Source organism: Antechinus flavipes, chromosome 1, assembly GCF_016432865.1.
Source record: "Antechinus flavipes isolate AdamAnt ecotype Samford, QLD, Australia chromosome 1, AdamAnt_v2, whole genome shotgun sequence".
In the NCBI taxonomy this organism is placed as follows: Eukaryota; Metazoa; Chordata; class Mammalia; order Dasyuromorphia; family Dasyuridae; genus Antechinus; species Antechinus flavipes.
Window position 1 is genome coordinate 567,969,964 of NC_067398.1, and position 25,037 is coordinate 567,995,000.

Consider the following 25,037-nt stretch of genomic DNA (forward strand, 5'->3'; position numbering starts at 1 on the left):
GTTAGCACCTGGATGCCTCAGAATCAGCCAGAGTCAGGAGAAGCAAAAGTCTTTGGTCTTTATTCTTGATCTTTAGGGGTAGAAGTGAACAGGATGGACATAGGGTCTCCATGACCTTCCTTCTCTTCATCTCCTGCCAAAGTGACTCTGGCTAGTCTTACTCCACCCCCAATCCCTCCCACAATTATCTGTATACACCAATTATTGAGCCAGCACAGAATAGTGAGAAGGGCCATTTTCCAAGCATATGCTAATAGAGTATTGGCCAATTGGTAATTAGCCTTAAGTGCTTGGTTGTCTGATTCCAGTGCTCAGTTTCAGCTTTTACATCTCCCACTTACTTTTGTTTTAGAACACAGGTGGTCATGCCCTCCTTGACTTCTCAGGAAGAGAGATGAAAACCACCAAAGGGAATTGGGAAGTCAAGCCAGATATTGCTAGTGGGTTTCTGGGTTGAAGGGTCTTATTAGAAACAGATATGCTTAAAATTATCAGCATGGGGGGTATTGCAAAAGCACATGATGCTTGGGATGACTCTCTCCATAGCTGGTGCAGGCTCAATGTGGTGTAACAAACATGAATTGTACATGCAAGTAGTGATATAACAAACAATATGAATCAACATGGTGTTGTAAAAGGTTTCCAGAAGTCCTAGAAGGAGGGTACGTAAACAACAATTACATATATGCCTCCTTCAGCAGCCAAGAGATCGTCCAAAACCAATCTATTGTCCATTGCTTTACATGTCAGGGAATCCAGTGATCCCCCAAGTTTTTGAAGTCCTGCAACAGTCTTTTTATGTGTTAGGGAATCCAATGATTCCTGAGGGTTTTCAAGTCCAACAATCTCATCATGTCTTAGAGAATCCAATGATTCCTGAGGGTTTTGAAGTCCAACAATTTTTGATGTCCATGATTCAAACGCCATAACTGCTATGTTCTTTCAGTGGTGAGCACAATCAGCAATGGAACCACCTGATGTTTCTTGGATCTTCTCCTTCGTTTCAAGGGTCTGCTCCGTGTCTCTGCAATGGATAAGGCGAATATGGCTCTTTGTCACCCATCTGATTCCTTCTCCACCTGTAGAGATACAAGCAAACCCTCTCCCCCAAGCAGTTAGCCTATCTGTTCCCTTCCATTCACCACTTTCTGGATCTCTCCACATCACCTGGCGATTATCTAAAGATAGTGGAGCTGCTTGCACTGGACACTGGACACTTTGAAAAAAAATAATCGGAATATTTGTAGGAAGAATAAGGAGTATGGGTTAAGATTTTGGATAGTTGAAGGTGAAATAGAATAACTTCAAATTTCTGAAAGACTCAGTGGAACAAGCAATTAAAATTAAACAGTAAAACTAGAGAGCACAGAACTCAAACCATTGCTATATGTATTTGTGGAGTATCTACAAGAACAAGAAAATATTTGAAAACTTGAAGTAAGAACAATAAAAAGCTTGGTAATTTTCTTAAAAAAAAAACATAAAATAGAAAACATTTTTAGAGCTAGAAGAGGTCTTAGAGATCTAAATTTCAGTCATACTGTTCATTTTACAAATAAGAAAATAACCCAAAAGAAGTCAAATAACTTCCTTGAGAGCATTGCTTGTGATTTATTTGGAAACTTCAGAATGAAAATTTTGGTAGACTATTATAGTCCCCAAACCATGAAATATATAGTAAAACAATTGAGCAAGTCACTTAAATTCTGCTTTTCAATATTCTTATCTGCAAAATGAGGATATATTCCTGTCCTGCCTATCTCAATTCAATTCAACCAGTATTTCTTAAGCCCCTGTTATGTGAAAGACAGTGGAGATACAAAGATTAATTTTTTTTCAAAATGTTTTATAAATTATAAAGCATTAATACACATGAGCTGTTTCTTTCTCCTTTTTTTTACATTAGGAAGAGAAATATTGAGGTTAGAACTGAGAACCACTCTTAGTGGTTCTCCTTTTTAGCTTCAGAACTTTTTCTGTTTTTCATCTTCTACTAGCTAAAATTTTTTTCTCTTGTCTCAGTTGTCTCTTCTCCTTAAATCCTACATCTTCAGAAAATCTACCCAGGTGGATAACTATATTTAAAATAAAACCAAATATTCAGGTAGAACTGAGAAAAAGTCCATGTTTGAATCTAGGTATTAATACATTCTCAAAATTTGTATAAATAATCAAATTCTGAGAGTTTGCATTAGAATGATGATCATTTGAGTGAAATGAAGGGAATGGATGTGTAAGATGTATTATGAAGATAGAATTTATAAAACTTGACAGCTGATTAGATATAAAAGATGATACAAAAAGTTGCAAATATGGGTGATGGAAGAATGGTGATGCCATCAACAAAAAATAAGAAGACTAAAAAGAAACAAAAGTTTTTTGGGAAAAGGTAGTAAGTTTTGTTTTGGACATTTTGACTTTGAGATACCAGTAGAATACCAGTGAGAAAAATCTTATAGAGTTGGTAATACTCTATTAGAGAGTTCAGGAGACAAACTGGGGTTGCACATATGGGAGTGGAAATCATTAAAAGATATGATACTTTTGTTATAAACTAATAAAATAATAAAAAATAATAAAAAAATAAAAAGAGTCCTTTCCATTGGGCAGTATTATTAGCCTGATGGCTATGTATGACTCTAGATATCAAACTTTTTATCTGATATGTTTCCTAAAATTAATTTTCTCAAACTGCTCCTTCTCTATTCATTTTAAAGATAGTGCTTTTTGTTGTTGTATTAAGCATAGTACTTTCTTGTTTGCAAAATTGTTTCATTTTTCTGTAATCAAACTAATTGACTTTGCCTCTAAGGATGTTTTTGATTTGTTTGATTAAAATATCACTTTTCTTAATTTAAATAAATAATCACATTGTTGATTTTTGATCCACATGGCAAAGTATGTTATAAAAATATGTCATGTAGACATGATATAAGGGATACTGGAGATCATTGATGCAAGTATAGAACTAGGTTATGGGCTTATGTTAATATTAGTAATTTCTTTTCTGGGATTATATTTTATTTATTCTTTTTACATTATGTATATACATAGTTATTTTCATATTTGTTTCCCACATTTGAATGTGAGCTTCTTGAAAGCAGCAACTGTTTTAACTTCTCTTTGCATTTTTGGCCCATAACAGTATCTAGTATAGAGTAATCACTTAATAAATGCTTTTTGATTGCTTATAATAAATATAATGCTTATAAGAATAATCAATTGGATGAACATATACAAGTTAAGTAAAATGAAGATGTAAATGAGCAATCTTAGCTGCTCACTCTAGGGACTAATACAAATTTTATTGGGTTGTGTTTCAGACCTGAAAATTCATCTTCAGACTACAGATTATGGCAACTTTTTGAATGAAGAAACTGTCCCACTCACAGTTTCTACCATTGACAACAAAATGAGAGCAAAATTATGTAGAGATTTTGAGCATTTAAGAAACAACTCCCTGGAACCACTCAGCACATTTTTCACATATATGACGTAAGTAAAAAGTTAGCTCTATATAGATCTTAGGCTGCCGGTTTCTTAACTGATCCTTCCTGGCTATTTAAAAAGTGAGACAATAGAGTAAATTCTATTACCTTTTCCACTGTTTATACATTTTAATATATAAATGTTAGGGACAATCTGACTTAGCAAAAAAAAAAAAAAAAGCCTTGGATTTGGAGTCCTGGTCAGACAACTTACTAAGTTTCCTTATCTGTAAAATGAAAATATTGATGCCACCACAATTACTTATTTTAAGCTCCCTGGAATCAGTTTCATGTTTTTCATGGCACCTAGGTCATTTCTAACACAGATGGTGATGAAAGTTTGTAGAATTAAAATCAATATATCAAAAGAACTTGTGATAAAAAATAATAATAAGTACTATTTATTATCTCCATTTTATAGATGAAAAAAAAAACTGAGACTGTTAGATTAAATCCAGTGTCTGAGGTAGGATTCAAACTTTGTTTTCTGATTCCAAGTTGAATGCTCCAGCAACAGCCCTATCTAGTTGCCTTAGAAAGAGTCGCATGGATTATTTATGATTACTTAGAATTTCAGTAAAAATTTTAATGTGTTATATCTAAACAAAATGAATGACAACTATAAGTTTTTAGGGAGTATCATGATATGTGAAGAATTTGCAGTATTTCATGAGCAATGTGTATTCTAATAATGGTGATGTTCTCATGTCATCACATTGCCAAAGAAATCTGAAAATACCTGCCAAGATGATCATATAAAGTTTCTTTCATGGCTGATGCTTATGGCTGAGGTATTTCCCAAATATTTTGTTGGCAGTGCCCTGTAAGGATATTTCAAGAATTAGGTTGCTTCTATGAGAAATAACCCTATATTTGGATGTTGTTTGGACAGAGATCTGCCATTACCTTGTTGGCACTCCAAATATTTATAGAAATTATACAAACTTATTCTCAGTACTCTCTGCCTCCTCCTTTTTTTTTGGTCATCATCACTATGGTTTCCATAGCCGAGAACTTTGTCTCTTATTTTTAAAATTTTCTTTATTTTTAATATTTCATCTTTATTTTTATTTTTTAAATAGTATTTTATTTTTCCAAATACACATAAAGATAGTTTTGAACATTCACCTTTGCAAAACCTTGTATTTCACTTTTTTTTTCCCTTCCCCTTCTCTCTTCCCAAGATAGTAAGCAAACCAATATGGGTCAAACATGTTAAGCACTCTTTTCTAATCATACAGGTCCTCGATAATACCATTTACATCACTTTTCATATATGAAGCATTGCTTACACATTGAAGAATGTGTTTTCACTGTATTTTGCATTATTTCAAAATGATTAGTTTGAAATTTTGTTGCTCTCTGCTTTGAAACTACATGACATCATTATAAGTGTATTGATATTAAGAAGATGGACTTTTATGGTATATGAATGTTATGAAATATTACTCTTCTATAAAAAACAATCAGCAGGATGATTTCAGAAAAGGCCTAGAGACACCACCATGAACCTATGTCAAGTGAAGTGAGCAGAACCAAAAGAACACTGCACATAGCAACAACAAGATTATGTGATGATCAATTCTTTTTTTAAAAATCAGTTAATACTTTTTTTTTAATTAAAGCTTTTTATTTTTCAAAACCTGTGTGTGGACAATTCTTCAACATTAGCCCATACAAAATCCTGTGCTCCAATTTTGCCCCCCTTTCCCCACATCCTCCTCTAGATGGCAAGTAGTCCAATAGATGTTAAACATGGTAGAAATATATGTTAAATCCAATATATGCATACATATTTATACAATCATTGTGACACACAAGAGGAAAAAGTGAAGCAAAATAAAATGCAAGCAAACAACAAAAAGAGTGAAAATGCTATGTTGTGAACCATACTTTCGTATGGTTCTCTCTAAGTATAGATGGCTCTCTTCATCACTGAACAGCTGGAACTGGTTTGAATCATCTCATTGTTAAAGAGAGCCACATCCATCAGAATTGATCATCGTATAATTTTGTTGTTGCCATGTATACTGATCTCCTGGTTCTGCTCATTTCATTTAGCATCAGTTCATGTAAGTCTCTCCAGGCTTTTCTGTATTCATCCTGCTGGTTATTTCTTATAGAAAAATAATATTCTGTAACATTCATATGCCACAATTTATTCAGCCATTCTCCAACTGATGGGCATCCATTGAGTTTCTAGTTTCTAGCCACTGTAAAAAGGGCTGCCACAAACGTTTTTGAACATGTGGGTCCTTTTCCCTTCCTTTAAGATCTCTGTGAAATATAAGCCCAATAGAAACACTGCTGGACCAAGGGGTATGCACAGTTTGATAACTTTTTGAGCATAGGTCCAAATTGCTCTCCAGAATGGCTAGATCCAGTCACAATTCCACCAACAATGTATTAGTGTCCCAGGTTTCCCACATCCCCCCCAACATTCATCATTATCTTTTCCTGTCATCTTAGCCAATATGACAGGTATGTAGTGGTATCCCAGAGTTGTCTTAATTTGCACTTCTCTGATCAGTAGTGATTTAGAGTACTTTTTCATATGATTAGAAATAGTTTCAATTTTTTCATCTGAAAATTGTCCATTACCTTTGACCATTTATCAATTGGAGAAGGGTTTGAATTCTTATAAATTTCAGTCAATTCTCTATATATTTTAGAATTGAGGCCTTTATCAGAACCTTTGAATGTAAAAATGTTTTCCTAATTTATTGCTTCCCTTCTAATCTTATCTGCCCTTGTCTCATTTTTAACTGAAAAGAATGCAACCATTAATCAAGAGTTCTCTCTTCTCCTTTCTCAGCTCAAATCACTCAGATGTCTTCCTCTACTTTCTCACAAGATAATGTGGCTCTTCCCCTTGCTAAGGCAAACTTTTCCACATGTACAAATGACTGCATCTTATTTTGTTTTCTCCAGCAAATTACCACCTTTACCATCATGACTAATTTATATTCAATCTCTTCTTGTCTACTGATTCTTTCCCTGCTGACTACAATGTCTCCTCAGCCTCCAAGAAACCCTCACTTGATCCCTCTAACCCTGCTAGTTATTGCCACATAGCTGTTCTCTCTTTTGTGGCTAAATTCCATTAGAAGGCTTTTTTATAATTTGGCACCTCTTCTTAAATCTCTGCAATCTGGCTTCAAACTTCATCATTCTACTGAAACAACTTCCTTCAAAATTACCAACTTTAATCACCAAATCTAATGGCCTTTTCTTAATCCTTATCTTTGACCTCTCCGGTGCTTTTTACACTGTCAATCATCCTTTTCTCTTTGTTATTGTTTTCTTTCTAGGTTTCTATGACTTAGCCCTCTCCTGAAACACATGCTACCTTTCTGTACTTATCAGCTTCCTTTGCTGGATCTTCATTCAAATTATACCCACTCACCATGGGTGCTCCCCAAGATGTTGTCCTGGATCCTTTTCTCTCTCCTATTTTACTTGGTGATTTTATCAGCTCCCATGAATAAAACTGAATTTTTTATATAGATGGTTTGCAGACCTATTTGTCCAGCTCAAATCTCTTTGCTGACTTTCAATTTCACATTTCAAACTGCCTATTGGAAATCTCAATCTAGTTATTTTGTGCACATACTAAATTCAACATTTCTAAAACTGAGCTCATTATCTATTCTACACATTTTCTCTTCTTCTAAAAGTTCCCATTTACTGTCAAAGGTACCATTATCCTCCCAGACAATCGAAACTTAGATGTCACCCTCTCACTTGTCATAACCAATCACTTTCCAAGACTTGTTATTTCTACTTTTGTAACATCTCAATGTTCCTGAGTTGAGGACCTTCATTACATTCCCCTTTACAACTTCCTTTGTATGTTGTCTTTGCTCCTTTGATAAGTTCCTTGAAGGCAGGATATTATCTTTTTACTTTTATTTGTATTCTCAGCACTTAACAGAGTGTCTAACACACTGTAAGAATTTAATAAATATTTGTTGTCACAATAAATGCTTTTTGATTATGCTATGTTGTTTCTCTCCTTATAACGCTAACACCCTGGTACAGGTCCTCATCACTCCATTCCTAGACCACTCCAAAATCCTGCTGCTAGGTTTCCCTGCCTCAAGTCTTTCTCCTAAGTCTATCCTCCACTTCACTTTTTGTTTTGTTTTGTTAAATTTTTAAAGCTTTTTATTTTCAAAACACATGCACAGATAATTTGATGACATTGACCCTTCATAGCCTTGTGTTTTGGATTTTCTCCTCCTTTCCTCCACCCCCTTCCCTACTTGTCAAGCAATCCAATATATGTTATACATGTTAAAATATATGTTAAATCCAATATGTATAAACATTTATACAATTCTTGCTGCACAAGAAAAATCAGATCCAAAAAAGAAAGAAAGTGAGTAAGAAAACAAAAGGCAAGTGAACAACAACAAAAAGAGTGAGGATGTTATGTTGTGATCCACACTCAGTTCCCAGTTTTCTCTGTGGGTGTAGATGGCTGTCTTCATTACAAGATCGTTGGAACTGGCATCAGCCAATCTCATTGCTGGAATCAGAATTGATTGTTGTATAATATTGATATTGCCATGTACAAAGATCTGATTCTGCTCATTTCACTCAGCATCAGTTTATGTAAGCCTCTTCAGGCCCCTCTAAAATCATCCAGCTGATCATTTCCTATAGAACAATAATATCCCATAACATTCACATACCATAATTTATTCAACCATTCTTCAATGGATGGGCATTCCCTCATTTTTCACTTTCTTGCCACTATGAAAAGAGCTGCCATAAATATTTTTGCACATGTTCCACTCCACTTTTAAACTGATCTTCCCAAAGTTCAAGTCTGACCATAGCACACCCTCATTGAATAAACTCCAATGTCTCCCTACTGCATCCAGGGTTAAATATAAAATCTTCTGGTTTGGCTTTTAAAGTCTTCTATAACCTGACCCCCTTCCACCTTTCTATCTTTCTACTCTGCTCTGCTTTGTGTTCTCTGTGGTCTAGTAGTACTGATTTCTTGGTGTTCCTTGCATATGATACTTCATCTTTCGATTCAGGGCATTTTCATTGGCTATTCCCCATTTCTGGAACTCTTTGCTCATCTCCATCTACTGGATTCCCTGGCTTCCTAAGTCTCAATTAAAGTCTCACCTTCTACAAGAAGCCTTTATCAGTCTCCTTAATCTAAGTATCTTTCTTCTAATTTTACCTTCAGCTTACCTTGTACATATCCTGTTTTTGTAAAGCTATTTGCAACACAAAACTATGAGCTTCTGGAGAGCAGGTAGTGTCTCTCTCCACCTTTTGTGTGTGTGTGTGTGTCCATAATATATAGCACAGTGACTAACACATAGAAGATACTAAATGTTTGTTTGTTAGTTGATCATACTAATGGAATCACAAATCCAGTTTATATATCTATCCAAGATCTCTTTACAAAAAGAAGCTATCAGTTAATAAACAAGTATATATCAAGTACTTGATTTTATGTGAGTTACTTTGCTGGTGTCTGGGGACACAAAAGACAGAAGTAAAAATCATCCCTGCCTTCAAGAAGTTTAGAGTCTTACAGAGGAAACAATATAGATAGGTAGATATAAATATATACACATATGAGAAAAGAGAGAGAGAGAGACAGGGAGGGCATTTTACAAAATATATACAAGGTAATGATGTAAGAGAGGTACATAGGAGACATCAGATAAGGCCTCTGCTAACTGTATTATATATTTAAAAGGATTAGCAAGTGGTACATAATAGACATGCAGTTTCATGGGCAAACATCTTTTTTTTTTAAATTATACTATGTTATGGAAATGTTTTATTACATAAATTAAAAACTGACTAACCAAATGAATATATAAATACATAAAAGACTTATGTGGATTTGGAGAGTTGGAAAAGAGGCAGGAATATGTTCTAAGTATAGGTGACAACCAATATAAAAAGAAGAAATAATGAATGTCAAGAATGAGGAATAGTAAGAAAGCCTGTTTGGATGTACTACAATGTTCCTGGAGAACAGTAAAAGAGTAACAAGTCTGGAAAGATAGGATGTAGCTATTGTGAAAGACTTTAAAAGCCAAACAGGAGTTTATATATTTATATTTGATCTTAGAGATAATAAGGAGCTTAGAGTTTACTAAAGTAAAGTAACATAGTCAGATTTATGTTTTAAAAATACAAGTTTGGCAGCTTTGTGAAGAATTTATTGGAGAAAGAAGAGATTTGAAAACAGAAAGATCAATTTGAAAGCTAATAAAATAGTTCAGACCAAAGAGTGATAAATGGCTTAAACTAGGATAAATAAATGTGAATAGAGAGAAGAATACAGATATGAGGAAGGAAATAATATTTTACAAGAGATGGGACATGTCAATAAATAAGAATGAGGAATCTACATTGTACACAGCAATAGCAAGATTATACGATGATCAATTCTGATGGATGTGGCTGTCTTCAATAATGAGATGATTCAGATCAGTTCTAATGGTCTTGTGATGAAGAGAGCCATCTATATCCAGAGAGAGAACTGTGGAAACTGAGTGGTTCACAATATAGCATTTTCACTCTTTTTGTTTGCTTGCATTTTATTTTCTTTCTCATTTTTTCTGGTTTGATTTGATTTTTCTTGTGCAGCAAATATGTATGTATATATTGGGTTTAACATATATTGCTACCATATCTAACAATTATTGGATTACTTGCCATCTAGGGGAGGGAGTGGAGGAAGGGAGGAAATTGGAACACAAGGTTTTGCAAAGTTTATTGTTGAAGAATTATCCATGCATATGTTTTGAAAAATAAGCTTTAATTAAAAAAAAAAAAAAAAAAGACTGAGCAATCTAGAATAATGTCAAGTTTTCAAACCTGTTTGGTTGACAAAGAGGACGTGCCCTTGACAGGAATAAGGAAATTTTGAAGAAGAGTAGATTTGGGAGAAAGATAATGAGTTCTCTTTTGGACATGTTGAATTTGAGATGGTTCTGGAGACATCCAACTGAAAATGCCTAATAGTCACTTGGCTAAATGGAATTAGGGCTCAGAAATTAAGAGACTTTCTAAAGACTGACTTTCTAAAATATAAATCTGGGAGCCATCACCATAGAGCTGTTAATGAATGAAACTCACATGAGTTGATGAAGGCACTGAGAGAGCACAAAGAGAGAAGAATAGAGGGCCCAGGACAGAGCTTTTGGATATACATAACTAGTTATGTTCTCAATAATGAGTCAGCAAAGGAGATAACCATAGAACTATCAGATAGAAAGAGAACCAAGAAAGAACAAGATTAAGAAAACCGAAAGAGGAAAGAGCACTTGGAGACAACAGGGTCAACAACTTTAAATATTACAAAGAAGTGAAGAACTGAGTAAAAAACAACAAATGGTCAATCAGAAAATCCTTGGTCACTTTGGAGTGGGCTATTTCAATTGAATGATGAAATTGAAAGTCAGATTACAGATGATTTAGGAGTAGAAGGAGAGAAAGAGAATGCTATAGAAAGAGATAGCTTTTCCAAGAAATTTGGCTGAAAAAAGTGAGGAGAAATGTAAATTACAAAGATGTTAGGACCTAATGGGCTTTTTCAGGATAGGGAAGACTTGAGTGAGTTTACAGGTAGCAGCAAAGGGCAATATTAGAGATTAATAATAGTCTTCTCTTAGATAACTATTCATTGGAAGGTTTTCCTTATATCAAGCAAATTCTCTCTCCAGTTTTGCCTTCTGAAGCAGGTGAGGGCTCTTTAAACACCCAAAGACAGCTCTTCTATTCCCTCTTTTCTTCTCCAATGTGAACATCCCCTGTTCATCATCCTGACTGAGCTCCTTGGGACTCTCCAGTTTATCCATGTCAGTGAACTGAATTCTTTCAGGGATACTTTTATGGGTCTTTGGAAGTCATTATTATGCATATATTTAACATTCACTCTCCAACTCAGGTGCAGTTATATGATTGATAATGTGATTCTGCTGATCAATGGTGTGCTACAAAAGAAATCTGTCAAGGATATTCTTAAGAAGTGTCACCCCCTGGGAAGTTTTTTGGAAATGGAAGCTGTCAACATAGTAGAGACACCCTCAGATCTGTTTGATGCTGTTCTGGTTGAAACACCTTTGGGTATGCAAGTGTATATAATGCTTGACTTCTTTATAGATTTCTTAATAAATACAGACAACATCATTGAAATCCATACCTTACTTTTCCGTGTTTGATTAGTTAATGAATTAGAATGCATAGCAGGTGAATTCCAGTATTTTCCATTTTTAGGGAGGACTTTATATCACTGGTTTCTTAACCTTTTATTAAAGCTTTATGTCTATAAAAATCACAAAGCAAGCATTATAAGTATATATAATATAAGTATATGTTAAGTATAGATATATATGTTTATGTATATGTATGTGTCTGTGTGTATGTGATATGTAGCCTTTCTGAATGAGAACCTTAGAGTTTCTAAAAATAATCTGAAAGAATATTTTTTTTCATATTTTGTACTGGGTTATAATTAATGTTGCTAAAAGCAGTTTTAATCAATTCAATGTAAGGGAATACTTTTGTAAGTATTATCCATTTAATATTTGTTAGGAAAAGTGAACAGTGATAGTTTGCTATGAAGATTGCTCACCAATGTGGCCAATTTCTATTACAAAAACTAAAAGAGAGTAATTATTATAACAATTAACCTTCACTTAATTTCATAGTGCACTATAGATTATTCTTTTAGTGTCCCATCCTTCTCTGAATTAGAGTTATAGAATCGTGGAGTCAAAAGCAATATTTAAGATCAAAACCTTTTCAATAGTCTTATGAGAATCTTGTCTTCTCCTTCCCCCAAAGCACAAGATAGACAAATTATATTCTTGCTTTTATTCTATAATCTTCCAATATAGTCTTTGCTTCAAAATCTCTAGCTACAGGGAACCTATTCTCTCTAGAGACAGCCCTTTCCACTTTGTGATAGCTCTAATTGTAGGGAATGCTTTTCTTACATTAAACTCAGATCTATAATTTCTATCCATTACCCCTAATTCTACTCTCAGAGTCAAGAATAAATTTAATCCCTTTTCCATAAAACAGTTCTTTATATGCTTAAATGTAGCTTTCATGTCTTCATCATTCATCTCTTTTCTGTGCTAAATATTTCCATTTCCCTCAAATCATCCTCATGTCATGTGCTCTAAACCTTTCATCATCCTATTTTGCAAGCGCTCCAGTTTGGCCTGGAAGGAAGAATGGGCAGAGTAGCTAGTGCTGTAGTAGCTGGAGTGCAATGCCTGGAGTCAGGAAGACTCATTCCCCTTAGTTCAAATCCAGTCTCAGACTCGTACTAGCTGTGTAACCCTGGGTAAGTCACTTAACCCTGTTTGCCTCAATTTCATCTATAAAATGAACTTGAAAAGGAAATGGCAAATCACACCAGTACCTTTGCCAATAATACCCCAAATGGGATCAGAAAGAATCAGGCACAATTGAAATAACAATCCATTTTATAGATGGATAGGAAAAGGGTTGACAAACCTCTTAGGTGCCATTTTACCTTAAGAATAGCCTAACTTTCCCCTCTCACAGAAGCTGAGGTTGAAAAAAGATAGTATCATTGTAGCATGTCTTTTATAATATATATTTATTTAATATAATAAATTTTTTAATAATATAATCATCTTTATTATAAAGGATTCCTGGGTAACAAAGCTCCTATTAATACAGGTTTTTTCCACTGTAATTGTATTGCCTAGGACAACAATAAGCAACTTGTGAAAGATCAAATAGCCACTATTTATCAAACTTGCCTAAGTTTTCCTAGTTTTGAAGCTAGATCTCATCTGCTCATGTATGTAGAATATGAAAGATTCACATAGAGTCTTGCAGGAACTGCAAGACATGATTTCTGATCTCCAAGAATTTATTGTGATTGTGGGATAAAATATGCACTGGAAATTAATAACAGCCAAAGAAAGTGAATTGTCAAATGAGTACATAGATTATAAAGGCTTTAGGACTTCAGAGGAGGAGGGATATTACTATGGGCTGAAGTGATTAAGAAAAGCCTCATGGGAGAGAAAGAATTGTATACACAATACCTTCTGTATGCCAGGCACTGTACAAAATGCTGATTAAAAATAAACCAAAGCCATTTGATTATTTTTCTTTTCTTTTTTTTGCTGAGGTAATTGGGGTTAAGTGACTTGCCCAGGTCACACAGCTAGGAAGTGTTAGGTGTCTGAGGCTGGAGTTGAGCTGGAGTTGAACTCGGGTCCTCCTGATTTCAAGGCTGGTGCTATATCCCCTGTGCCACCTAGCTGCTCCTCCATTTGATTCTTACAATGACTGAGAAACAATTGCTGTTGTGATATCCATTTACAATTGAGGAAAGTGAGAGAAAGGTTAAATGACTCGCTTGGTGTTACATAGCTAGTAGTTATCTGAGGTCACATTTGAACTCAGATTTTTTTGACTCTAACCACTGTCCTCCCTAGCTGCTTTATGAAGAAATAGGACTTAGTTATTCTTTGAAAGCATGGGTACAATTGTGCAAGAGTAGCACTGAATAAGGAGCCAAAAGATCTGGGTTCCGATTCTCTTTGTCAGCATGTCCTTAAACAAATCCCACCATCTCTCCATTTCATTTTCAATAAGAGCCCTGCACAAGGTAACCTCTAACATTCCTTATGTCTCTGAAGACTCATTGGTCTATGACTATTGCTTTAGGAATTTCAGTAGAATTCAGCATGAGCAAATGGCCTAGGATTAGCATCAGAAATAAGTGAGATATGTTTGATCAATACTAAGTCAGTATCAGTCACATTTATCAATAAAAGCACAGTCAAATGTGTAGCATGAATTAATCCTGTGACCATCTCTGATTTCAGCTCCTTTCTTTCAAGACTGCATGTCTGAAAATACTCTTAATGAAGTGAATATTGAAATAATGCGTAATAAACTCTACAAGGTAAATACTTCTATAACATACTATATTTTGTAGTAGAGAATGCCTAAAAAATTGTTTTACAGTAAGTTATAAAGAGAAAAGTTGCCATGATGCTGCTACATATACCGTGCCCCTTTATACCACAGTTGTAAGGTATAAACCACAAACATTTCAATTCAGGGAGTATTAAGCGTTGACATAGGTAGGTTTATACTGCTGTTCTAGATTGATGGATGATTCAAAGGAGTCATGAAACATAATCTCTTGCCTTCAAAATGTTTATCAGTTTGAATCACCTTGCTCATACAGTTCCCATATGTGGCTGACAGTACATAGCTGGAAATCTATGACTATCAATCCTGGGTTTCCTTCAGCTTGTGCCATATTCTATGGAAGCACATACTCACCCTCCCAAATCCTAGTATTCATCTCCCCCACCCCAATTTAGTTTTTTTATACATGTTTTCTCTCAATATATTATAAGCTCCTTTCATTTTTGACTTTGTACTTCAGGAGAGGCAGTATGGTATATAGGCTAGAAGTGGCTTTATAGACAGAAAGACCTCTCACACCTACTTTCTATCTGACCTTAAACAAGTCACTGAACCTAACTTCTAATCAATTCTTTAAAGCCAAGCTGCTATATTGATATCAGGAGTTTCCTCATCCAGGAGTTCCCTGTACTAATAAAATTACAAATCAACTTGCCATCTAGGGAAGGAGGAGAAAATTTGGAACAGAAGTTTTGCAAGGGTCAATGTTGAAAAATTACCTATGCATATGTTTTGTCAATAAAAAGCTTTAATAAAAAAAAAATTACAAGTCCAGTCCCTTTATTATCAAATTAGGAATGGCATTTTTTATAGGCTGAGCAAAAGATATTTTGTCTTGTTCAGTCAACAGGAATAATCTCACAGTTTTTTTTAAATTTAGTTTTTTTATTAAATCTTTTTATTTTCAAAATATATGCATAGATAATTTTTCAACATTGACCCTTGTAAAACCTTGTGTTTCAAATTTCTCTCCCCCCCCTTCCCTTAAATGGCAAATAATCCAATATATGTTAAACATGTTAAAATATATGTTAAATCCACTATATCACATCACAATTTAATACATTCCAAAATATACATTTCAAAGTACAGGGAGACATACATATAGCCCTTGACTTTGTGGAAATCTGAGTATCTGAAGTTTCTTCTCTACAAAGATACACAAAGGAAACATCCCAGAGGCCATAGCTCCCATTGGAATATTCTCCTAATAGTAGAGAAGCATTCTCCTTTTGTCTCTGCTAGGTACATGGGCCACTTTAAATACAATCAATATATGATCAGGCCAAATCAACTTGTTCAGCTCCTATGGACCCTACTGCACAGGAGACTACAATTTTGGGGGTTGACAAATGCTTATCTAAGGGAATTGGAATGATTCGCTATATCACAAATCTAAGTTATGTGACATAGATGATGAGTATAGATTGTATTTAATTCTGCCTTCTCTTTGCTATTGTCTTTACTAACATTGTGTGAGTTTATCAAAATACAATCTATACAAAATTTCCCCAGGATAAAAGGATGTAATTCCCATTGCAACATTTAGTAACTAATGGTAAGTTAAGCATTTAATTTTTTTAAAGGAAAGAATATTTTATTGTCATACAATTTTTTTTAGTCATACCTTGAGGCTTTCTACAAATTTTGCAAAGAACATGGTGATGTCACAGCAGAAGTAATGTGCCCCATTCTTGAGGTAAGAAAGAGGTCATTTAAAAAAATACTATATGTGCCTAGTTATTTTTCAGTTATTTTAAAGGATTTTTTTCTTACCTATTTATCATCTAGATGATTCCTTTTTTTTTTTATAATTTAAGCCACCACTAGGCAGTTATTTGTTTACATAGCATAAAACAGGATATATTAGCTTTTCTAAGCTATTGGAATGTTTCCCTTCCTTTCTCATCAAATCTTGTTGTAGACTTTGATTCACTTTTGGCATAATTACCTTGTTGCCTCAGAATGTAATAGTTATTCTTTGGAGGTTATCTATCTTAAATATTTTCTTCTTTCCTTCTGTCTTTCCATCTTTTCTCCTTCCCTTTTTTTCTTCTTTCCTTCTAATGTATGTATATATACACACACACACACCCCATAATTGTATATGTATATATTCTCTTCTATATATGGTTTATGTGCAGGACAATTCACATGCATGTGTGCTTATAGGCATGTATATATTTCATGAATACATGAGAATGCACATAATAATAGATGCATATACATGTATCTATATAAATGTGGAAACAGATATGTGAATACAATTATAGGATTTGTTAATCTTGGCCCATAATTCCAGACTGATTCCTAGTTCTGTCTTTAATATATTAGTTATGCCAAATACTTCACTATCTTTAGGATTTGAGCAGTCATTTAATATTTCTATCATTCAACTAACTTATTTGCAAAATGTGACATATATTACATTTATCACTGAGTTGATGTGGAGATTAAATATAATACTGTATTGATAAGCACTGCATAAGTTGAAATTCTGATAATATTCTTTCTTTTCTTTTTTTTTTTTTTTTTTTTTAGCTGAGGCAATTGAGGTTAAGTGACTTGCCCAGGGTCACACAGCTAAAAAGTATAAAGTGTCTGAGGCTGGATTTTAACTCAGGTCCTCCTGCCTTCAGGGCCAGTACTCTACCCACTGCATCATCTAGCTGCCCCTAATAATATTATTTCACATACAGTTCTACTCAGACATGTTATTTGATGTTTAAGTCTTTGCAACTTGACCTCTTCCTACCTTTGCAGTTTTCTACTTCCCTCCATATACTCCATGATCCTTAAGAACAACACATAATTTCCCATCTTTTTATGAGCTGTTCCCCATGCTTTGAATGTTCACTTACTGGCTTCCCTGGCTTCCTTCAAGACTTAATTCAAATCTCATCTTTGCAGGTGGTCTTTCCTAGTGACCTTCCTGCCCTCAACACATGCAATTAGAGCATTCCCTCTCAGATAACTTTCCACTTATACTATATAAATCTGCCACATAAATAAGTTGCTGCATATTATCTCCCTCACTATAATGTGTTTGCCAAAGATAGGGATTGGGCTTTTGCCTTTTCTTGCATTCTTAGTTCTTGGCATATAGAAAATGGTTAATAAATACTTATTAACTGAATGGCCATTGTCTCATTTAAACAATACATAAACGTGCAGTGTTGTCAACCTATAACTAGAGATGAATTAGTTGATATAGCATCCAATAAACTGAATATGATACTAGTGTTAACATCAAGTTTTATATTATTAGATTTCACAATTGTAATTTAATTTAAACAAATGTTTTAATATGCAAGTATATGGTCAAGTTTATCTTAAGTAAGTATCTTCAAGTACACTATGCTATTCGCCCTTAAAGAACCTCTTTGTTCTTTGTGCATGTCGTTTATAAGGAAATAGTAATAAAACAAATACGTGGCTCCAGGAAGTGTTTTTAATATATTTTCATTAGACTATTTTGCTAACAATAGTAAGGCTAAGGTTTTGAAATAAACCTTGTTAGTTTTGCTTTGTTTATGGTCTTAGACTTTACCCTTCTACATCTGTTATATAGATGCCCTTAAATAGTTACAAGGGATCTTGATATGAGAGCAGACCTGTATTTATACAAATTGATAATGACTTCACAAAAATAACTGACTCTTTCTTGTCTTCATAAATGTAGAATAGTTTGTTGCTATTGCATTTGTAGAATTCATATGGTGCACCGTAGAATTACTTAAGTCAGTGGTTTTTAAGCACTGCTATTTCTAAGTAGAAGGATGCTGTCAGGGAGAATAATATCATTAGCTTCATACAGGCTTATGGAGGTATCCATGGTCTTTCTCCTTGATCTCATTATGTTTCAGAATTTTAAAGAATACTAGATATCATCTAATAAGAGACAGTCTCCCCAGTGCTGCCCAAATCAGATAAAAATGAAATTGACCGTAGAATAACAAAACAAATAAAAATACAAAATAAATAATATCAACTTGTGGTTTTCTAAATCATTATTAAGATCCTGGAATTCATTTCTATTTGAATTTGATACCACTGCTCTAGTGCATGTGTGTCATTTGCCTATCAACACATCCTAGATTTTTTCCAATGCTCCCATGTAGATAACTCCCAATTCATGGTGTTTTCATGATTTCATGAAAGCTATCACTGAGCTCCTTCAGCAATAGGGATCCATGAATTGGGAGCCATATCCAATTCATTAGCTATTTTATTATGTATAGGAAACTGTGCTAAACCATACAAAGACAAAACTAAAGCTCATACAAGGAATTTGCAATCTTAAATTTATGCAAAATCTTATTGATAAAGCCTTAAACTGTGTGGAAAAAAATCTGTAGTTACATAGAGAGTGGAAACAAATTGCAAATTACAATGGAGGAATGGGAAAACAAAGAGAGACCAGTGTTGAGAGCTGATATAGTGAAGTCCATCACCTAAATTTATTATTCTTTGTGCTGGTCCTCCCAACATAGGGCAATTGCTTTGGGAAGGGAAGAGAATGAAATAAGCATTTTTAAAGTGTCAGGTACTGTGCTAAGCACTTTATAAAATAGTATCATAATATTATCTTCTCCCTATTTTATAGTTGAGAAAACTGGCAGACAGAGGTTAAGTGACTTATTCAAGAGTCACATGGTTAGTAAATATCTAAGTCCAAATATGAACTCAGATCCTCCTGAGTACTCTATCCACTATATCACCTTGCTACTTTGGTACAGAAAAAGGTTAAAGAAATTCAAAATGATAATATGTACTATAATAGTTAGCATGCATATAGTGCTTTAAGGTTTATAATTTGTAAAGATGTGGATATATCTTAATCAACTGCAAATAAGAAAGGTAATCAGATTGCTTCAGAAATGGATTTGCCTCATTTTAATCCCAACATCTGCCAAAGTATTTAGCAGATGATTAGCTCTCTCTATAATCTTGTGTTTTATAAATTCAGTTTGAGGCTGACAGACGTGCTTTTATCATCACACTTAATTCCTTTGGCACGGAATTGAGCAAAGAAGACCGAGAGACACTGTATCCAACCTGTGGTAAACTGTATCCAGAAGGATTGCGCCTGTTAGCTCAAGTAGAAGATTATGAGCAAATGAAGATTGTGGCTGAAAACTATTTAGTAAGTGACATTGGGCTTTTTTTCCCAGAGTGGGATGCATTACTCCTATTAATTATTGTTTAAAAACATATTCATGTGTAATGAAAACTGATGAACAGGGCATCAGGATGGTTGGCTGATGAACTGTCCATGTGGAAGAGCCTGAAGAGACAGCTTCCAGAGGAGAATGCCTTGGAAAGATTTGGAGCATACACAGACTTTCTGTAGCTTTCAGGAAACTATGCTTGTCATATACTCCATTCTTAATCTTCTGCTGGCTTGGTCTCTTAGCCTTTCAAAGTTCATGAGGTCTTAGATATTTTCTTTCTCCTTTACCTCAAATGAAAGAAAGAACAAATGCTGAGATAAATGCTGAGACCATATTCTTGATGTACATGTTGATTTTGGATGGACATGATTTGAGACCTCTATTTTCAAAGCATTGTCCTTCTCTCACCAAAATTCAGTAATATGGGAAGGAGTCAGAACAAGAAACCTTATTATGGTTGACAGGTGGCTTTTTGAAAATCCCCAATTCTAACTAGAGCCAATGAAGAGGTTCCTCTTCATCATATGATTAGTGGACTAGAATATTAATCCATACTCTGAAGTCCTCTCTGTGCATGCTCATAAGGACTATACTTACTGGCCATTCCCCCATTATACATGAAATATACTTGACCTAAGCTACAACAATCACATTCTACAATCTTTTTAGGGAAACCAAAAACAGTCAGAGCTACCAATGCTGTTGCTCCCTGATAGAATGTAAGATTATTTTTTTAAAAAATTAAAATCACTTTATTCAAAATCCCTTAAACAAAGACAGGTTACTAAGTAATGATCACCAAAGGTAGCTCTATCAACACAAAAATGGTCATTTGGAAGAAGGCTAATAGAATGACAGATTAGGATGCACAGTCATCTTAGTTCATAACCAACACACAATCACATTACTCCCTTCCTGACTCCTGGGTTCTTTTCTTTTAATTCATCCTTCTTTGAGTTAGATAGGATCATGTACTAATGCTTATAAGAGCCAAAAGAAATCTTAGATATCATTCAGTCAAATCCACTAATCATACAGATGAGAAAATTGAGGCCTAAGAGCACAAGATCATAGTAAGTGGCAGGTAGTAACTGGAAAAATTAAAATTGTAATGGCATTCTTTAAACTCTAAGTCCTATATTTTCATTCTAGATGGTCTGGGAACCTTTCTCCTTTTGGTTTTCTCTAGTTAAAATCCTTCTCTTTTAAAATATATTCTATAGGTGCAGGGGTCCTTAAACTACGGTCTGCAGGCCAGATGCGGCAACTGAGAACGATTATCCCCATCACCCAGGGCTATGAAGTTTCTTTATTTAAAGGCCCACAAAACAAAGTTTTTGTTTTTACCATAGTCCGGCCCTCCAACAGTCTGAGGGACAGTGAACTGGTCCCCTATTTAAAAGGTTTGAGGACCTCTGCAAGGCAAGTCATTTTATCTCTCAAGGTCTGTTTTTTTCATCTATAAAATGAGACAGGAGATCTAAGATCTCTCTCTCAGAGCTGTTAACCTGTTATACTATCATATGTTCTGTAACTTACATTACACATATATCCTATAATTTACATTACAGAGACTATTAATTATCCTATAGAATGTAAGCTTCTTGAGGGAAGAGGTTAATCACTGTTTTATAGTTGTATATCATTACCTAGCACACACAGTGTCTTAGCTCATAATAATAAATCACATTCTACATGATTATATAAGAGTGATATATAAGACTATGTCATGACATAAGTAATGGAAACAAGTAACTAATTATGGCACTAAAAATGGATTCTTTATGGATTGTTTTGTTAGAAACAATGCCCTTAAAAAATGCTTTCAAAAATATTTCTACCCCTAAACCCAATGGTTTTTAACCAAGTTTTTATCTCCAAAGAATGTTTGCATAATTGTTTCATAAAGAAATTTCCCAGGCATACCCTTTGGTCCAGCAGTGTTTCTATTGGGTTTGTTTCCCAAAGAGATCATAAAAAAGGGAAAAGAACCCACATGTGCATATATGTTTGTAGCAGCCCTTTTTGTCATGGCAAGGAACTGGAAATTGAATAGATGCCCATCTGTTGGAATGGCTGAATATGGTATGTGAATGTAATGGAATATTACTGTTCTCTAAGAAATGATGAGCACATTGTTTTCAGAAAAGTCTGAAAAGACTTACATGAACTCTTGCTAAGTGAAGTAAGTAGAACCAAGAGAACATTATACACAGCAAAAACAAGATTATGTGATGATTAACTGTGTCAGACTTGGCTCTTTTCAACAATAAGATGATTCAGAGCAATTCCAACAGGCTTGTGATAGAAAGAGCCATCAACATTCAGAGAGAGGACTATGGAGACTAAAAGTGGGTTACAACATAGTATTTCCTTTTTTTAAAAAGTTTTTTTAATAGCTTTTTATTTTCAAAATACACACAAAGATAGTTTTCAACATTCACCCTTGGAAAATCCATATTCCAAATTTTTCCCCCTCTCTTTCTCAATCCTCTTCCCCAAGATAGCAAGTAATCCAATATGTGGTAAACACGTGCAATTCCTCTATACATATTTCTACATTTATAAAGTTGTACAAGAAAAATCAGATCAAAAATGGGGGAAAAATGAGAAAGAAAAAAAGCAAACAAATAACAACAAAAAAAGTGAAAACGCTATGTTGTGATCCACATTGGGTTCCCATATTCCTCTTTCTGGATGTAGATGGCTCTCTCCATCACAAATCTACTGAAATAGTTCTGAATCACTTCATTGTTGAAAAGAGCCACATCCATCAAAATTGATCATCACATAATCTTGTTGTTACAGCATAGTATTTTTACCTTTTTGTTGTTTGTTTGGTTTTTTTCCCTTTATTGTGTTTTTCCTCCTTTTGATCTGATTTTTCTTGCTCAGCATGATGAATATGTAAATCTATAGTGGATTAATTGTTGTCTAGAGGAGATGAGGGAGAGAGAAAAAACACAAGATTTTGCAAGGATGAAAACTATTTTTGCATGTATTTTAAAAAATAAAAAACTATTATGTAAAAAAAAAAATTCCCATTGGGTACCCAAAATAATTTTGTCATGTGATTGGGTTGTGGATGGTATATTCTCTGTTAGTTACAAATTAGAACATAATTCCTCCTTTCTTCCTCACCCACATGATTTTTGTCCATACCTTTTCATAAACCACCTATGTACAATTTACTTAGGAGTCTGACTACCTTTCTGAGAATTCCTCACCAATATTTCTCTTTGTGTTTTTTAAGGAGTACAAGCCATTGTTTGAAGCTGTTGGTGACAGTCCTGAAGGAAAGTCATTGGAAGATGTATTTTATGAACATGAAGTAAGAGACTATAAATCAGAAGTTATTCTAATATAACTCAAGATTTAAACTTATATCTTTTAACTCAGGGAACATCTATTTAACTTTTTCAATATCACACACTTTGGTTATCATCAGTTTAAATGCACATGGGCAGAAAATATATATATATTGTATCCAATTTATTTCTTAGTATGTTATGAATGTAAAGTTTTTCCCATATGGGTTGATTTTCTTTATTTTTCTCCCTCCTTTGCCAGGTAAAACTGAATGTACTGACCTTCAACAGGCAGTTCCACTATGGAATATTTTATGCTTACATAAAGCTGAAGGAACAAGAGATGAGAAATATTGTATGGATTGCTGAATGCATTTCACAAAGACATCGAACAAAAATTAACAATTATGTTCCTATTTTGTAATTGAGTGGGACAAACAAGGTTAGAAAATCAACTAAGACAAATGTGGCTCTTGTGAAAAATGATAATGGGATAATGGGATAATGATAATGCTCTGGGCCACACAAAAATAAACAAAACTTTATCTTACTATGTAATGAGATCTGTTATTAAACCTTATAAATTAACACTACAATAATAGGTCAATTATTTCTTTCTCTAGTAGAATTAAATCATTATTTATACATTTATAGCTCATCGTACAATAGGCATGAGGCACTAATTTTAAATTATTCTAAAATCAATTATAATTTATTATGCTTGTTTTATATACTAAATGTCTTTTTTTCTAAATGTTTCTTATATTCTATTCTCCCCATCCTCCCAGTTATTCACAGAAAAAATCCTGACTTTACCCCTCCCTTCCTATCTCCCCATGCTCCAGATCTCTGAGTATTCAATTTTTCTGTTCTTTTAAATTTTAAATTTACTTCTCTGAGCTTCTACACCTCTTGAAAAGGCAAGGATGCCTTCATACCTTCATGGCAGCAGCCAATAAGCACTGTCTTAGCATATATGGGCTTTTGTATGAATGTTGATTTGTTGTTTGGGGACAGCAATACAACTTAGAATTTAATTTTGCTTTAATGAAAACATGCTAATATTTATTAAGTCTTTTCAACCCAGATCTCCCTAATGTAATATATCTGCACATATATTGGCCACCAAAGAAGATGTCAGCCCTTCCACATTCTTGTCTAGATTTTTTCATAGATTTCCCATAGATAATCTACCCTATATACTAGGAGACAAAACAGAAGGAGAAGGAGAAGAAAGACAACAACAACAATAATATCCTCCTTTTCCTTATGTATATCATTAGCATAAAAACTCAATCTGTTCCCTTTTTTTCTCACTATATAACAACCACTTCCTTTTTCTCACATTTGTCATTTATAATGTATACCTCTATTTTTCCCTGCTATCATTTTTTTAAAAAAAATATTCATATAGTGAGAAAAATGTACCTTTGACTTGAGAAAGAAGGTAAAAGACTAATTGTATTGTACTATTCCTTTAGTTTAATAAATCCCTGAACCATAATTCTGCAGTGCAGGGTTTCTATTAGTGGAGCTCTAAATCGGTCCACTCATTTTGGAAAGCAACTTGCAGTTATTCCCCTCAATAAAAGTGACTAAAAAGGCCAAAACATTCAACCTAAAGACTCACTGTCAGGCATATAATATCCCAAACAAAAAGGTCTAAGATGCATGAAAGCAGCACTTTTGTGGTATCAAAGAATTGGTAATAAAGTGTGTAGCTTAATAAATCATGGTATAAAAACATAATAGAATATTACCCATGCCATAAGAATGAAGAATTGAGTATTCAAAGACTGAACCAATACAGAGTATAGTAATCAAAACCAGGAAAACTATTCACAATTACAACAACGTAAATGGAAAGAACAATAACAAATATTCTTGAAAATTGTTTTAAGAGGTTGGTGAAAATAAATATATCTTACACACTTATATACAGGATATGCCAGGTATATACCCTGTGTACTCTGTTAGAATTAATTGACATATTAATTCAGTTTGCTGAACTGCTTTTTTACTTTTTTATCTTTCTTTTTTATTCTTGTAATATTGGGTTATTGTTTGTATTTTGTTTTTGAAGAGTA

General features: G+C 34.0%; 1 protein-coding gene across 1 annotated transcript in view; it reads left to right on the plus strand.

The window, feature by feature from the left end:
* Positions 1–23,549, plus strand: part of ATP6V0D2 (ATPase H+ transporting V0 subunit d2) — a 37,227-nt gene extending 13,678 nt beyond the window's left edge. Inside the window, exons 2-8 of the mRNA XM_051970796.1 lie at positions 3,324–3,495; positions 11,425–11,603; positions 14,357–14,436; positions 16,090–16,167; positions 19,438–19,614; positions 22,896–22,973; positions 23,213–23,549. Coding sequence (XP_051826756.1) covers positions 3,324–3,495; positions 11,425–11,603; positions 14,357–14,436; positions 16,090–16,167; positions 19,438–19,614; positions 22,896–22,973; positions 23,213–23,374 — 926 coding nt within the window. The 3' untranslated portion in view covers positions 23,375–23,549. The remainder of the gene's footprint in view (positions 1–3,323; positions 3,496–11,424; positions 11,604–14,356; positions 14,437–16,089; positions 16,168–19,437; positions 19,615–22,895; positions 22,974–23,212) is intronic.
* Positions 23,550–25,037: the final 1,488 nt, after the last annotated feature.